General features: G+C 36.4%; 1 protein-coding gene across 3 annotated transcripts; it reads right to left on the minus strand.

Moving 5' to 3' along the window:
• Window positions 1-3,153: 3,153 nt before the first annotated feature.
• Window positions 3,154-15,048, minus strand: LOC107765860 (peptidyl-prolyl cis-trans isomerase CYP37, chloroplastic). Of its 3 annotated transcripts, none has more exons than XR_001643523.2 (12): window positions 14,737-15,033; window positions 13,559-13,816; window positions 13,388-13,477; window positions 12,405-12,500; window positions 11,800-11,907; window positions 11,130-11,179; window positions 6,080-6,182; window positions 5,263-5,316; window positions 4,076-4,234; window positions 3,858-3,980; window positions 3,689-3,780; window positions 3,154-3,579 (listed from the first exon to the last, which is right to left on the minus strand). XR_001643523.2 is itself a non-coding variant. In XM_016584559.2 (12 exons), exons 1-12 carry the CDS (start codon window positions 14,926-14,928, stop codon window positions 3,465-3,467), a joined length of 1,398 nt encoding a protein of 465 aa, XP_016440045.1. In that variant the 5' UTR covers window positions 14,929-15,048; the 3' UTR covers window positions 3,154-3,464. The 3 variants fall into 3 exon arrangements, 2 of the variants coding, with proteins under 2 accessions (XP_016440045.1, XP_016440046.1); XM_016584559.2 differs by having other exon boundaries at window positions 3,689-3,738; window positions 14,737-15,048; XM_016584560.2 differs by having other exon boundaries at window positions 3,689-3,738; window positions 13,559-13,824; window positions 14,737-15,003.
• Window positions 15,049-17,118: the final 2,070 nt, after the last annotated feature.

Consider the following 17,118-nt stretch of genomic DNA (forward strand, 5'->3'; position numbering starts at 1 on the left):
ATATGTGTCATCGGCCGATTGGCCGCGTTAGAAGCCCCACTTATCAATCTTCCACTCTATGCGTGGAAAGGTGTGGGGTGTAACAATACATCAAAACGATATAGTACAATACAATACTATAAGATACATTATAAAACAATACATAACAACCATCCAAACAAGCGATAAAAGGAATCAGTTTGTTGTTAATGATGTTTTCAATGGAATAGAATATTTTTTTGTATAGTCCCGGCATTAGTAGGATTATCATCTTTTTGTGGAATATTTTGTAGTCAAAATGTAATGGAAAGGATCTCCCAAACTAGGCAGATCAGATTTGAGCAGTAGACCTCAAGGATGATGCATATCATTCTTTCGTTATGTATGGGACTGAAGGATACATCCTCCCCTTATTTTACTTCTTTTCGATTATTTACAAGTCGGGATTCGTGCCTAAAACCCCCCATTGCCACGATGGATGCTTTGATTGAAAGAAAAAAAGTTTTTAATAAATGAATAAGCATAAGACACAATTACTCTTTAAAAATCTTTAATACATCAAATCAAACAGTCGATAAGAAATAATCTCAACATAACTAATCGCAACATAACTAATTACAGCACTACTAATACACCTTATTTAGTACTGTGCTTATACACGCTACCCTCAATATGTTATAATTACCTCAATTTCAACACCGCCTGTCGCACTAAATTGTGTTCTAAATTTGACTTTTGTTTCATTGTGCTATATTAATTAATTATAAAGAATGCGACTTGGCTTTTTTATTAAGAAATACTTTTTTTATAAAATTAAACCTTACAAGAGTACTTAAAAATTGAAGAAAATAGTTTTCTCACTTAAGATTTTTCTCTTACTTTCAAATAGACGCACGACACTGCATCTCTTTCTTAAGAAAAAATAATTTAATAGATCTTATTTAGAATATGAACTCTAATGAGTTTTTGAAAGCCAATGAGCTTTAACTAGGGGTGTCAATGGTTCGGTTCGGACGGTTATTTTTTAAAATTTGTACCATACCAATTTTTCAGTTATTCTATTATGCATAACCAAAATTAGACTTTTCGAAACCGTCTCAATCATGTCGGTTTCTCTTCGGTATCGGTACGGTTCGGTTAATTTTCGATATTTTTTTAAATGTCATGTAAAAGTCACTAGTAGAAGTAGAATGCAATAACATACGTACTTTTATAGGACTTAGCAAACTCTCTAGATATTTTTACTCTTTAAAGGGTGATGAATTAAGAAAATATTAAATATGGTCATAGTATATATCCATAAACTATTCTAAAGCAGTGTAAAAGAAACTAATCAAAAATATTAACCGAGTGAAAATATATTAACCAAGTTGGAACTGAAGAATAAAGTCTATAGAAGATTAAATATTCAAAAAGATAAATCTAAATCATATGAAAGGAAACATATTAAATATATTGTAGTTTGCTACTAATTGCTGGAATAGCTTGTGTCTTGCTAGTGAATATGTTAGAAATAATTTAGTTTCAACAGGAGTAGCATTATAGATTTGGGAATTAAGATTTTGAGTTTAATTACTTGTTTGTTTGTAATCATTTTCATAATTCCAAGGCCCAAGGAAAATTTTAATACATTATTATTCTTAAACTTAATATATAAATATATTTTTCACATGTAAATTTATTTGGTACGGTTCGGTATTTTTTCGGTTTATTTTTGTAAAATAAAACCTACCCAAGTTATCGGTACGGTTATAGATTTATATAAAAACCTACAGTTTTATTAAAAGAAACCTAAAAATCGGTTCGGTTCGGTACGGTACAGTTCGGTCAATTTAGTCGGTTTTTAAATATCCATTGACACCCCTAACTTTAACATATGAATTACTAACAGTACCCTGCTCGTTTTAAACTAAATCAAATTCCGGCTAGCCAATTTTCTCACAAAAAGAAAAATAATAGTATTTATGTTTTAAAAATATTAGATTTTTTATTGTAGAAACTATCGTTTTTAAAAAAAAACTATTCTTTAGACATTCTTCAAAATATAATGGAAAAAACATAGAAAATATAAATACTTTTCCTTGCTTTAAAACATCTCTTTTTTCCTTCAAAAATGTAAATTAGGTAGCAACATTTTTTCCCTCTCTTTTTAGTTTAACCGGGACATTTTTTCACGAAATCTACATTATAATAACTATTCAAACAAAACAGAAAGTTTCGGTCTCAGTTGATTCTCATCTATAAATTTTCTTTTCCTGTCTTGGCCTCTGCCTCGTCTTCGCCCTCTGGATAACTAAAAGTAACCTGAATAGAAAAAGATATTTGTAAACAATTCCCTCTAATAGATCGTGTGGATTTCACGTTCTAGAGTGGCATTAGGTACGTTCAATTTTTGAAGGCAATTCAAAGGGAAAAGTCAACATATGACTGCTGAAGGAGCAACTTTTGACCATGAAAATATTTTATCAATTTTCATACTATTAAGACTGCTACGTACATACTAATTAGTACTGGTAGAAGTTTCCCAGGCAAAGAAAGTCAAAATATTCCAAAGTGTTGTCGCTTACAAAGTCTCCCCCACTCAAACGAACTGGTCAACACACCCCTAAATACCAACGCCACTATAAAAAGTTTCTTAGCAAAGTAAACAAACCCATCATCTTTCCTCCTAAGAATTCTTCAAAACAATTCCCCTTTTGTTCAAAGAAAACAAACCATCATCCTTCTTTCTTCTTAGAATTCTTGAAAATACTTCCTTTTTGGTTCACAAGAAAGATGGAGGTTCTTCCTTCAATGGAAACCATCACTCAAAAGTTTTCACTTCTACCAGCAAAGTCACCACCAGTAGGCAGAACCAACAGGGCAGACAGGAAATGCAATTGCAAGAATAGGTTTCCATCATCACCAAGGTCTCAACAACACAGAGATTCATCGCCACGCATTTCAAGAACAGTCAGGGCAACAGCAACAAGCCATTATAGTCTGCGGAAACTACATGGATCGGCAAACAAAGAGATTATAAAGAGGGCATTAACACCACCGGCTCGTCGACTAACCTTGAGATGGTTGGATTTTAAGCCAACTCCAAGTCGCCTTTGTAATATGTCCGCTGCTTAGTTTTGTTCTTATGTAGCTACTTGGATATAAGATGTGATGTACAAAAGAAACTCAATGGATCAGAATATCAATTATTTATTCTTTTCATAAATGATGCTGGACTTCCCAACATTGCTAGCCATTTCAAATTTTTTTTCTTCAGTCTGAACTAAACTACTACAACTTTTAAGTTTGACAAATGCATATTGTATCCAATAAACATTATCATTCTCTAGCAAAGCTTATCTAATTTGCACAGAAATGTAGTGGAAGTGGTATGAAATACACTATGTACGTTATGTTTTACAAGAAGCAGCAGCATTTTTGGTACAAAATGACCTGCAACAATGAATGAGATATAGAATTGCCAAAGAATTGAGGATAGAAGGTCAGTTCTCCTGTGGTGGTAAGAAGAGGCGCTCTTTGCCGTCCACCAGCTTCGCAGATTGAATTATGTCACCAGTTTTGATCTGGGGAAGGATATCTCTACCGATAGTTGTATATCTATGCATCATAAGACACGATTTACCATTAGAGCATCTACAATCACTGGTTTGTTGAATACACAATAAATTTTCACAAATATCTGACAACATTTTTGAAGAAATCATACCCGAAAACCGAAAATTGACCCTCCTCAAACGACAAACCTCCCAAGCCAGACTGAAAAACAACATTTCAATTGGAAAGTTGGGTGGCGATATTCTGTAGTAGGTTCAAGTGGAAACTTTAAGAATAAACAAGAAGAAAGGAAAGAATGGTCTATACTGAATGCTACTTACATTTCTCTTATCGTAAAGATAAAAGAAGAACTGGCTTGGTGATGATAACTCCTCCGATACATCACTATGAGCCATTGCAACTGCACCATAAACGGACAATGGAAGGACAGGCAGCTCTCCATCCTTCCATAACAAAAGGAATATACCATAAGCACAGCACAGCACAGCAGAAATAAATGCCAAAGTGATCTGTTAAAATCCATGAAACCTATGCATACCTGGACGCTTAAAGTTGTTCTATAAAGGGGCTCAAATTGTCCGGATGGCTTAATTTCCAAGGGAACACTATACCCTGTGGCCTTCCCCAAGTCGCTGTCTGAAAGAATTGCTTGGTTGGCATTAGTTAGCTTCATCCCATCATATGCCCCATCAACCACCTACAGAATATAGATTTGTTGTTACCATGACAGTAATTCTTATTGAAATAAATCTAAAGATGAGAAGTCTCAAGGAAACTATAACCTCCATACTCTTCAACTAAAGTAGTTATCAGGCCCAACAAGAAAGATGTAGGAAAAGAGAGGAGAAAAAACCACCATTACATGTTGAAATTGCTTCAAGTGAAGAAATACCCAAGTCTGATCAGTATGTGTAATGGAAGTACAGAGTTTTTCTCAAAGGGAAAAAGAATGGAGAAAATTATTAGTAGTCCGTCCCACGTTGGCGTGGAATGGGGTTGTTTGCCTCCTTATATGATATTGGACAATTCTCACCTCATGAGCTAGCTTTCGGGTTGAGTTAAGCCCAATTTGCTACCCGATATTGGGCCCCCGTGTTATACTGTTCATGCTCCAACTATTTATTTCTCAGGCGTTTTTGGGGGTATTAGAGTCCCACATCGGTGTGAGATGGAGCTTGGGTAATCTTCACCTCATAAGCTAGCTTTCTGGGTTGAGTTTAGGCCCAAAGTCCATTTTTTAGCCGTAGTAAAGAAGGTCCTTATCCTTGTAATGTAGATGTTTCTTATCCAATAGAGAAAAGGAGCTCTCCCAGAGAAAGAACTAACAATATGGAAAGCATTTGATGGACACAAAGGAAAACACGAACATGTCGAGGTTAGAAAGTAGATGTACACATGCAAGAACCAAACCAGTCTTTTGCTAAAGAAAATGTTGAGGACGACATGCTCACAGAACGATACTAGCCAAAAATGCAAGAAGAACATTGCGCTCAGCTCATCACTTAAAGGTGGTTGAAATATTTTTCATATATCATGATGAATACTTAAAATCCTCCAATATGTCCTAAAAGACTACTTACTGATATCGGAATGACACGGACCCAAATGGACCACAATGATATCGAGGATCATATGGCTAACCCTGACTAATTCGGGACTGAAGCATAGTTGTTTTTGTTGCATACTGAGTACTTACATGGATGAAGTGAGATTCCACTACCTTACCAGTTTTGCGAAGTTCCCTGCTGTCAGTGGTGCTGAATACCCATCTAAAACCACCTGCATTGTGTCATTATACAGTTAATACTTTGTGTTGGCCAGAATATCCATCTGAAGAATATGACAAGTTATAATAGTAGAATATAAAACTTTCTCCTCTGGTGCAGGCTCTATCATATGAAAGAAATTGTTAACCGCCTCAGAAAAGCAGAAGCAAATGTTTAATTGGGGAATACTTCATCATACAAAAGCAACATACTTTTTATTTCAAAAACACATTACAGGACAGGCATTCAAAGAAAGAGAAAACCTATAGTATTTCCCCATCCTGAGAGTTCTGAGGACAATGAACTCTTTAATTAGGAAAAGATCCCTTGAAATGATTGAATAATCAATTTCCTGTAAAAGGAGAGATAACATACTAATGTATATAGATGATGCATTGTAGCATCCAAAGGAACATGCTTAAGAAAAGTACTAGGAATTGATGATGATGATGACAATGATATGCATTCACTCTGCAAAAGATGACTCATATTATCTTCAGTAACTCTTCTGGAAGACAAAGCAAGAAATAGATGAAACTTTCCCTTAGTGTATCTGCTGAAAGAATGGGGCTGTTCTGGACAATTGAATAGCATCATCAGATATCTACAGGGTGTATGCCAAAAGAATGGGAATAGTGAAGTGCAAAGCACCCGTGTGCATATTATCAAATTCAGAATAAAGTATCAAACAAAGAAATGGGCAGTGCCAGAGGTTTTCATGACATCTACCCAGGTACCATATTTAATCTGACTCTCAAGTAAAGGATCCGACATACCTGAATTTTTGCAGTGTTTTTGGCTACACCAGCAGCTTCAGGAGAAAATGTTGAACCATCTACTTTCTCAACTGTAAATTCAACTATTCCTCTTCCTGTGAGCCTGACGCATTTAGTAGAAGAATGTAAAATAAACCATCTTCCCCAAAGAAATTATTAAGTTGTTGTTTTAACATGGTTGCTTATAACTTGAACGTGCAGTGTGCTTTCAAAAGAACACCCCAACTCAAGTTTTCCTCCATAGGGATGCAATAATATTGCTGTTGTGCTAAGAAACCATAATGTGAACACCCGGCTATACAAAGGCTCCATAAGTGTCAACTACTGTACATGTTTGTTGTCTAAGCAACTAGCTATATAATGAATCGTGGAAATGTTGCTTTATCTTCTTTCAAAGTTCTTATGTTATTGTCTCGTCGATAATTTGACACAACCTACTCAATTATTATCTCGATTCACGTTCTTTCTCTTTTTTTTTTTTTTTTTTGGGGGGGGGGGGGGGGGCAGAGGCAGATCCAGGATTCGAAGGTTGCGGGTGCCAGCATGTTATGCATACAGTATACATGTCAGTAGTTACAAAGACAGATTAGGAATAATGGATCGGTTCGCTTAGTTTTTGGTTAATTTGAATAGGCCTTTCATTCACAAAGCAAATAAGTTCGATTTTAGTTTAAATTTTTAACGCTTAATTTAAACACATTCTAAATAAAAATACAAAAAAAAATAACATTTCATGAAAGAGCGACTCCAATATAAATATTTGCTTAAAGAGTAGCTTAACTACACTATATATTCTTTGTTTGACTAGATTAATTTACTTATATTGTTCTTTGTTTATTTTTCCATCTTAATTGTTGAGTTATATGACAATTATTTTCAAAGAAAAACCTTCAACATTCGGCATATGATATTCGACTCAAAACGACTATCAATCAAGCCATTTAATTTTTTTTTTCAAAACCCAATAGAAGATATTGCTCAAATTATATTCCAATATATATAAATTAATATCGTTTCATTAAAAATAAAAAAAATTATATGCTAATTAAAATCAATTCAAACTACCTATAGAAAATAATTGTTCATAAAGTAAAGTATAATGATAGAAACAAAATGAGGACTGAAAGTTAAACAAATGAAGAAAAGAGACTTAGCAAGTAATAAAAGGAAGAAAATGAGGGAAAGAGCCGAAAAAGAATGAAAAGAGGTGAGGCCTTAGGCTCAACTGAAAATAAAGGAAATTTTAATAAGTAGAAAAAATGAAAAATCAAAGGAGCTGTTCCAACAGGGAATCAAACTTACATTCATGAGGCCAAAGAAAGCCTCCAAAGGGAAGGCTGAACCAATGGCACCCACTTCCACTTTGTGAATTTTGGGTGCCACTCTATTCATATATACGTTTCTTCACAGAGATATTATGTACATAGTAAGAATTTTAGCGAAGCGAGCGGGTGCCGTGGTACCCCTACCTCATAAGGTAGATCCGCCCCTGGGTCCTGGGAGGGGGGGGATTGCTGAACAGCAATTGAAAGTCATCTCCTACAATATATACAATTTGTCATCTTTCCACAGGAAGATTTGTTCATATGCAGAAATATGTTTATTCTTGCCATACCATGTGTATCGTTAAGTGATTTTGTCTGCACTCCCTATCTAATTAAACACTCATATCTGGGAGTTGCAACATTTCAAAAATCATTCTTTAAGTTACGCCTGCCCTCCTATGTTATTCTTGCAAACATCTTGGCACCGAAACCTTCTCTAAAGTGAATCAACATCAGCTGACGGTCTCAACTGAAGTGTAGTCTGGTTTAAACTGTTCAATGTGAATCAATATCAGCTGGCGGTCTCAATAATCATTAAGGCTCTCCCGTAGGCTTTTACACACCACAAAGAGAATTGAGAAGAGGTGATTCATTATCATCTTTTCCATCTATAGTGCTTATGGAAAACTTTAGCCTAAAACTGGTTGAAAGTTTTGAACTGTGTGACTCACCTAAAAACTTAATTTGTTAGAGAGAGGGGGGGATTGCTGAACAGCAATTGAAAGTCATCTCCTACAATATATACAATTTGTCATCTTTCCACAGGAAGATTTGTTCATATGCAGAAATATGTTTATTCTTGCCATACCATGTGTATCGTTAAGTGATTTTGTCTGCACTCCCTATCTAATTAAACACTCATATCTGGGAGTTGCAACATTTCAAAAATCATTCTTTTAAGTTACGCCTGCCCTCCTATGTTATTCTTGCAAATATCTTGGCACCGAAACCTTCTCTAAAGTGAATCAACATCAGCTGACGGTCTCAACTGAAGTGTAGTCTGGTTTAAACTGTTCAATGTGAATCAATATCAGCTGGCGGTCTCAATAATCATTAAGGCTCTCCCGTAGGCTTTTACACACCACAAAGAGAATTGAGAAGAGGTGATTCATTATCATCTTTTCCATCTATAGTGCTTATGGAAAACTTTAGCCTAAAACTGGTTGAAAGTTTTGAACTGTGTGACTCACCTAAAAACTTAATTTGTTAGAGAGAGTATACTTTAAGAGAAAAAAAGGGCAGCCCGGTGCACAAAGCATCCCATGTTCACGAAGGGTCGAGGTGTGATACAGACAGCCTACCCTAATGTAGGTATTAATGGCCGTGAAAAACTCCTTTTTTTCATGATGGGTGGCAGTGAGACTCGATCCCTGGATCTCTACTTGCACCGGTACCATATTGAAGTGTGACAAACTCATCTAAAAGCTTAAGTTGTCAGAGATAGCATAGTTTATTTACTTAATTATGTCTTCAACAGAAAGGATTGCTTAGTTTTTCTTATCAGGAATATAGAAGTTTTGCTTATTTATTGGTGCAACATGACATCCACCAATTTATTAGAAGCCGAAGACATGATTGACTTTCTTAGCTTTCTACACAACCTATAATGACCTCAACTTTTGGATGTGGTTTTGACTGGCACTCTCTTTTTGCTGGTTTACATCAATAAAATGTTCTTCTTACCTATCAAGATATTAGGAACAGAGAAGTCAACAGAGTGCATGTTTGTCATATTCTTTATGTTGATACTTTGGTTTTGTCTGATGCAGACGAGGAGCAGCTATTACATTTGAAGAGGTATATTGTTTTAATTTTTCAATCAAGGGCAGCCCGGTGCACAAAGCATCCCTCATTCACGCAGGGTCCGGGGAAGGGCCGCACCCCAAGGGGTGTAATGTAGACGGCCTACGCTAATGCAAGCATTAGTGGATGCTTCCACGGCTCGAACCCGTGGTCTATAGGCACACTGTTTAACTTTTCAAGCAACGCAGATGAAAACCTTCAGGAGTTAGCAGAGACAATGGCGATGTGTTTAAAGAATATCCCCACAGTATACCTTGGACTACCATTAGGATCCAGAAATGAAGAAAAAAGTGGTTGGAGAGGAGTTATAGAAAAATGTGGAGAAAGTTAGTTCATGGAAGAAGCAGTATCTCCTTTGGTGGAAAACAGACATTAGCGAACAGTGCACTTGATGGCATCCGTGCCTACTTGATTTCACTTACATCTACCCCAGGAAAGGTAGAAAACAATTGAACAAGATCAGAAGAGGAACTCTTGTGAGAAGTAAATCAGGAAGGAAGGAAGATTCCTCTGGTTAATGGCAAAGATTGATTCAAGACAAGGTCGGTGGGAACCAGGTGTCAAATACCTAAATTTACATATACCTAAGATTACATAACAAAAGCTTATTGTTCACAGTCTTGGAGAATTAATGATAAAAGGAATAAACTGTGGAAGCAGATGATCAAGCATGGGTCCGGGATGCAGAACTGCTGGAAACTAACCCTGTCACTTCCTCTCAGTGTGTGAAAATTTGGAAACAAATCAGATGTTTATGGAGTGAATTCCAGAATAAAGTAACGACTCACTATTGGAAATGGTAGAAGAGTTAATATGTGGATGCACAAACAGCATGGGGAGGACACTCTAGCAGAAATCTTTCCAGAACTTGGGAATCAGCAAAAACAGTACTATTGCTGAATGCTGTAAATGAAAGGGCTGGAACATCCAAGTCCCAATGAATTTAATGATTGGGATGTTGAAAGAGTTTATTTGGTACTCGAAATATTAGGAGTAATTTTGGATGCACGACAAAAAGATTCCTTCTTATGGATGGTAAAGGACAGGAAATTCTTGGTGAAGTCATACCTATTAAGAGCAGAAACAAGAGGGACTACAGACAATCATGGAATATGATCTGGAGAACCAACATGCTTTGACTGGACAGCCATACATGATGCATGGTTGATACAAGATAACCTGCAAAAAGGAGGTTTCCATTTGTACAGCTGGTGCACTCTGTGCAAGGAACACTCAGAAACAGTGAATCACATTATGCTACACTGTAAATATGTTTAGCAAATCTGATGCATGTTTTTGAGCCTTTATTGGGTAGTGTGGTAATGCCTGGCAACTTGGTGTAAGCTGTGTGCAACTGGCAGGGGGAAGGCTGAGGAAAGAGCAGAAACAGATCTGGAAGATCAATCCTCTTTGTATATTGGACAGACTGGTCAGAAAGAAACCATAGGTTCTTTAAGGAGAAATCAGAATATGTAACTTTTGTTAACTACAGGTGCATTCAAATTTAAAATTTTGGTGCAAGGCTTCTTTTGGTGCTGGGACTTTTGGAATCCGTAGATACTTAAAGAATCCACTTCCAGCCAACTTTTATGCATATGCAGTACCTCCTTCATGCTGCTGCTTGTAAAAAAGGAGTTACACAAGTGCATATGCAACGTGCCTGCACTTTGCACCGTGTACAGGACTTCTGCCAATCCACACATTGGTATCACAGTAAATATATAACAAGAATCAGATGTCTCTCCCTCTCTAAACACGCACACAGAGTAAAGAAGGTGGGAAGGTATTAGTCAAGGTGCACCGAAGCTTGCTTAGACTCCAACATTATAGAAAAAATATAGAAAAAAGGAGGAGAACGAGAGCAATCTATGTGTCTAAAGTATAAATGCTATATTTAGAAGAGAAATCATGAGAAGACTTACCTTGGGTATTTCAAGTACTGTGCCGGCAACAAAAATGATAGCCCTGGTGCCTGTAGAGAGATTATGCCTTTGAGAAATTGTCAACTACATTAAAAACTTTACCCTGGTAATTTTATTAAAGAATGTATTATAGACTTAGAGTGAAAATCGTAATGCATGAGAGATTTGGATAGTTTGATGCTACGGGCTATTCGCCTCAAGCTGTCCTTCGTTATATTCTTCAAAGCACAACATTTCCTAAGTGAAAATTTTTAACCTTATTATTGCTTAATACAACAACAACAAAAAAAAAATCCGGTGTAATCCCACAAGTGGGGTCTGGTGAGGATAGTGAGTACGCAGCCTTACCTCTACCTTGTAAAGGTAGAGAGGCCGTTTCCGATAGACCCTCGGCTCAGGAAAAGCATAGTCATAGCATTGTTGAAAAGAAAAACAATAATGTATAAACCATGGAAAGGAAACGGTAACACGAAACAGTACCAACAACAACAAGATAACAAGAAAACTGAAGCAAAAGAAACAATTGGTAATAATACAAATCTAGGTATAAGAAAATACGAGAATACTATTGATCCTTTAGGTAAGATCAATTATTGGTTTACGGAACCATCTATAAATGTTATCGACATAGTAATAAATGTGCCTAATGCATGAAGGGGATCATAAATACCTGTAACAACTCCAGCTGTGCAACAGTGTCTAGTGTAGATGCAAGGCCAACTGATACTTTATCTGGATCCTTGTATTTTATGTATTGTAGAAGGTTTTGTAATCCACCCTGACAAGATAATAGAGAAAGTCATCTTGATCGCAGTAGGCGTTATGTTAAGAGATATCATCTGTTTAATAATTTCTCTAAGGAAATTAAGAAATCTGTGAGACAGCCAAAACATCAATCCCTGACTGGTTGCATTAACATCACATCATACATCAAAGCATGATAAAAGAATCGCTGGAATATTCATACAAATCAGAAAATGTACTATCACAAATGCATAAGATTTCACAAACTTCTGCAACAAAACAATACCGTAAAGCAACATAGATGTGCTCTTGGATCAGATAGCCATCACTGCCATTGGTACAATCAATTAAAGGATCACATGTAATAGTTCCCAGTTTCTTTTTCTTTTTTTTCCCCCTTTTGGGATCTAAACGTAGCTAGTACACAATGAACCTCGACATTGACGCAGGTTTGTGACAACCTGGAAAGTAAAATGAATCATCTAACCTAAAGTACTTCTAAATTGAACAATCTAAGTTAGTTCATGCTACCTTGCCGTCTATAAGAGATGCGTACAAGACTGAACCCTCTTCCCTCAGTTCAGCTGGTATGCTCGCCAAGATGGATGCCTTTTCATCTGTTGCAATCTGAAGAGATATTGAAGCACTAAGAATAATGCACTTAACACACCAGAAATAGTTCCACTTTCACATTTAATGAACGTAATACCTTCAGATACATGAGATGAAAAAGAATGGTACTTATATGTTAAAATGGCAGAAGGATTTCCTGCCAGCTTATTTCTTAGTGGCTTCTTACTTCTAATATACGGGACAAGATTTATTCTGGAGGGTATGGGGTGGGGAAATGAGAGCCAGATCAATATCCGTCGTTTGGTTGAAATTTATTCTAATGGTTACAATTCAGACCAATTAGTCCATATTATTATCTCGCTTCAACACCAAGGGGATCATTTCATCCCATTGGAGGATGAGAGATTGTGACGACATGAGATCAAAGAAGTATATGTCCATCTTTGCTCTACTTCCCCCAGCTCTATCACCTCTCCTCTCCCCACACCTAACTCCTACAATCCCCCTACCCAACCTCACCATCCCAACTAGTTTTTCATTTTAATATGTACTTCAATTATGATTATCTAAATTAAGGGTATAATTTTGAGAGAAGATAATATAACTACAATGAACAATCATATACTTAATTTGAATCAGACACAGAATAAGAGTATTTCATAACTTCACATCTTTTCATTATAAGTGGAGGCATTATTTGTTATTTGCAGAACCAAACGACTTGTTCCAATCAGTTGGCATGTAGCGTCCACATAACTAAGCAGCTATTATATGCAGGGTATCATCCCAAAAGTTCTCTTCTATTCTTTATTGTCTGGAAATGGCCTTACACCCAATACTTCTGTTAGATGGCTGTGGAATATGTCAGAAGAGTGGGGACCTTGGTAGAGGATCAAACCTTATCTTATATCTAATTTGGTTGCAAACAAATAAAGCAATACCTTAAGCGCTTTCTTCACATTACCCTCCATTGTTCCAAATGGTTTCCGCTGTGGAATCCTGAGCAAGTATGAGATGTCCTCAAGAGAATCCTGCATTTAAACAAAAAGGAATGGTGATACTGCATGAGTCTGGCTCAACCAAAATATATTGGCAAGACAAAAATAAGTCACCTGTATAGTTTTCATATTTGGGTTGGCCGGGATAGCTCTTCTGAGAGCTAATTCTCCTGTTCTTGGGATGTTTGTTTCAGGGGAATAAAGCACTGCCTCAGCAGGAGAAATGGGCCAAACTTGCCAACCATCAAAAGGTATTGGAGATGCAATTTCAATAAAGATAAGCATCACAGCCATTAAACTCTGAAATTGCTTCATTGTACTCTCCAAATGTGTTAACAAAATGGACGGAGTAGTTGGCCTCTTTGTCAATTCCTGCATAACTGAAAACCCATTAAGGAGCTGAGAGGGTTATAAAAATTGCATTTTCATCATTCTTGAATCACATACATAAATGCTCTCTGAACCGTGCACGCAGGTGCAAATATGTACGAGTATGTATGTATGTGTGAGAGAGAGAGAGATGTCTACATTTCTGTTTGAGACGACAAAAAGAAAGATAAAATGCATATGCTAGTGTCACATGCCTTATTTAGAATCTTCAGAGTATTAACATTTTCATACACTTAAGAGGATTTGGGTTGGTATCAATCTATACCAAAGAATACCAGTTGCTCAAATTAGATTGCACCCACGGGCGTGGCCTAGTGATCAATGAAGTGAGAGGAGATCCGTGAGGTTTTGGGTTCAAATCACAGTGAAGCAAAAACAATACTAGGTGATCTTGTTCTAATTTGCCTAAACCTTGGTGGGACTTACCCGATACCAGTGCTGGTGGGAGGTAGCAGCCTTGGCGGGAAAGTTACTCGATAGTAGTGCTGGTGAGAGATAACAGATACCCAGTGGAATAGTAAGAGGCGTGTACAAGCTGGCGTGGATCCCATCATCATATAAAAATTAAAAATAATCCCTTAACCTCCTAGCCTTTCCTCCCCGGCTAAACTATTGCAAGAATTACATTTGATAAATAATATGATAATCCAAAGACTTTTAAGTTTTGATCGGGATCAAAGCCTTATTTGCTAAAATTAAATATCAGTAAAGAGTAATAAGTACATTCAATCCACCAACTACTCCTCAATCATAAACTATTTATGAGTCAGGAGCAGATGGCAACAAAAGAAGAAATCACAAACTATTTATGAGTCAGGAGCAGATGGCAACAAAAGAAGAATGTAAATTTCACAAACTTTTAAGCTTGAAAATAGCTAAATTATGAGTAGAATTGAGCTAACCAGTGAAGCATTCTTCTTTGCGGCAATGCGAGTTATAAGTCTAGCAAAATTTGGTCTTGCTGGAATTGTAATACCAAGTGGGCTGACCGGAAGTAGGAGGTGGGTACGGAAAAAGGCTTTGTTTTGAAAAGAATGAGGAAGATAACCACAGGATCCTGCCCTGTGAGATATAGTGGAACAGGATAACGCCATTGATAGTGAGTTGAGTTCCTTGTCAGATGAGGTTTTGGCGCGCCTCGTCCAATGCTTATCCTTTATCTTTCTAGTGACTATTCTTTATTCCTTCTTTTTTCTATTTGATTTAGACATTTCCCTATATGAAACCCCTCTAATCCAATTAATTCATATTAGTGGCAGATAAACCAAGGAAATAAACATCTTTCCTACTAAAAGAATATTCATTTTCCATGCTCGGCAAAAGGAAATTCAACTATTTCACCATATCTCTGAGTGGTATTGCGATCTATTGACAAAAATATAAAATATGGGAAAAAGATATTCAGTCCCAAAAAAATTGTATAAGTATTGCATTTCCTAAATGTAACGACATTGGATAATCGCTTCAAAATTTATTTTTAAATTTAACTTCCGAACGACAGTTGAACACCGCCAAAACGAAGCAGACAGACGGCTACTTTCATTTACAAATATTTAATATAAAATATTCGCAGATGTTTGACACAAGGTCTACTTATCAATTACCAAAACTAATACTTAGTAAACTGATATTTCAAATTAGTCAAAATTTTTGGATTTATTTAAGTACTTCTCTTCGTAATTTCAGTATTCATCTATGGATGATAAGAATCATCACCCCAACATGCGCAACATATACAGTAGTAGTTTCTGAGGATTTTCATGAGAAAATACATTAGTATTTGATAAGGGACTGACTGACTGGTTGGGGTGAAATTCAAAAATAGCGGGATTTATAATTGTTAATTGAAAAATAGTCACAGCTTAAAAAAAATCGAAATTTAGTCATTTTTCATATAAAGATAAAATCTGAACAAAAATACTGTTAAACATCCGGAAATATTTCAGCATATATGCTAGAGTTCGAATTTTTTACATATAAGCTTCCAACATAATATGCTGGAATTTTATAATGTGCTAGCTCCATAATCCCGCATATTATGCTGGAACTTTTCCTGTTTCAGTAAAAGAGTGGCTATTTTTCAATGACTTCGCAAACGCTGGCTATTTTTTCATTACCAATCCGAAAAATGGTTAGCCCGTACTATTTTTTTACACTGGTTGAGGTACAGGAACAACTTGAGGATTCTAAATTCTAACTTCTGTGAATATTTAGTGTGTCTATCTACTACAATCTTCAGACAAATTTACACAACACTTGTGCTTGTAGATTGTAACAGGCCACTCGACACAACAGTCGTCAAAAAGAAGTCAAGATGCAAGAAAACTGGTTCGGGCACAACTGTAAAAGAACATATGAGTAATTTTGCGTCAACATGCCTCCTTACTTCCCTTTTGTCACCGATCCGGAATTCCCACCCTCGGGACCGTGTTAGTGCCTAACATTTTACTTGCTAGACAAGCCAACGTTAGAATAGCTTCTAGCCATTTTTAACAATTCAAAGTAATTAATAACCAAGAACTGAATAAACCGAAATAGAGTGAGAAAATCATAACAACAACGATATCTAAATACAATCCCAGACCTGGTGTCACAATTGCACGAGCGATTAAAATAATACAAATAATGGTCTGAAAGAAAGTATAACTATCTGAAATGAAGTAACAGCTAGAATAAGGTAGAAGGGGACTTCAGGGCTGCGAACGCCGAGCAGTTGTACCTCAAGTCTCCGTCAGGCAATCAATCCGAGCAATCTACTGACCGCAGCTAGGACCGACTCCAAAATTTGCACAAGAAGTGCAGAGTGTAGTATGAGTACAACCGACCCCATGTATTCTGTAAGTGTCGAGCCTAACCTCGACGAAGTAGTGACGAGGCTAAGGCAGGTCACTTACAATAACTTGTACGCAATATAATAATAATAACAGGAAAGAAACACATGAAAAGTAAGGCAGTTAACTTATGAAAATAAACTCAATCCTTGAAAATCAGTAAAACCAGAAACATAAGTCCTCAGAATCTCGTGTAAAAACACTGAAAGCTAACACAATGCACAATGAATACAAAACACAAATCCATTGCGGCGCGACACCCGATCCCACCGTACAAATACAATCATTTCTTATTTCACCGTATCAATAACAAGAATAATATATAAAATCCGTTGCGGCGCGCAACCCGATCCCACCATATAATTAGATTAAATATCACAATCCCCCCTTATTTCACCATATCAAAATCACATATAATTGTTTTCATGTGAATTACATGTGTAGCGGCGTATA

The sequence above is a fragment of the Nicotiana tabacum genome, chromosome 21, assembly GCF_000715075.1.
Source record: "Nicotiana tabacum cultivar K326 chromosome 21, ASM71507v2, whole genome shotgun sequence".
NCBI classification, from domain to species: domain Eukaryota; kingdom Viridiplantae; phylum Streptophyta; class Magnoliopsida; order Solanales; family Solanaceae; genus Nicotiana; species Nicotiana tabacum.

What these genes read in the sequence shown, in the direction of transcription:
- LOC107765860 (XM_016584559.2), bottom strand. Translation starts at nt 14,928, where the DNA reads ATGGCGTTATCCTGTTCCACTATATCTCACAGGGCAGGATCCTGTGGT. An exon ending in CAAAGAAGAATGCTTCACTG is followed by an intron (nt 13,817 to 14,736) that starts GTTAGCTCAATT and finishes TCAGTTATGCAG; the next exon opens with GAATTGACAAAGAGGCCAAC. An exon ending in CACAGCTGGAGTTGTTACAG is followed by an intron (nt 11,180 to 11,799) that starts GTATTTATGATC and finishes ATCTCTCTACAG; the next exon opens with GCACCAGGGCTATCATTTTT.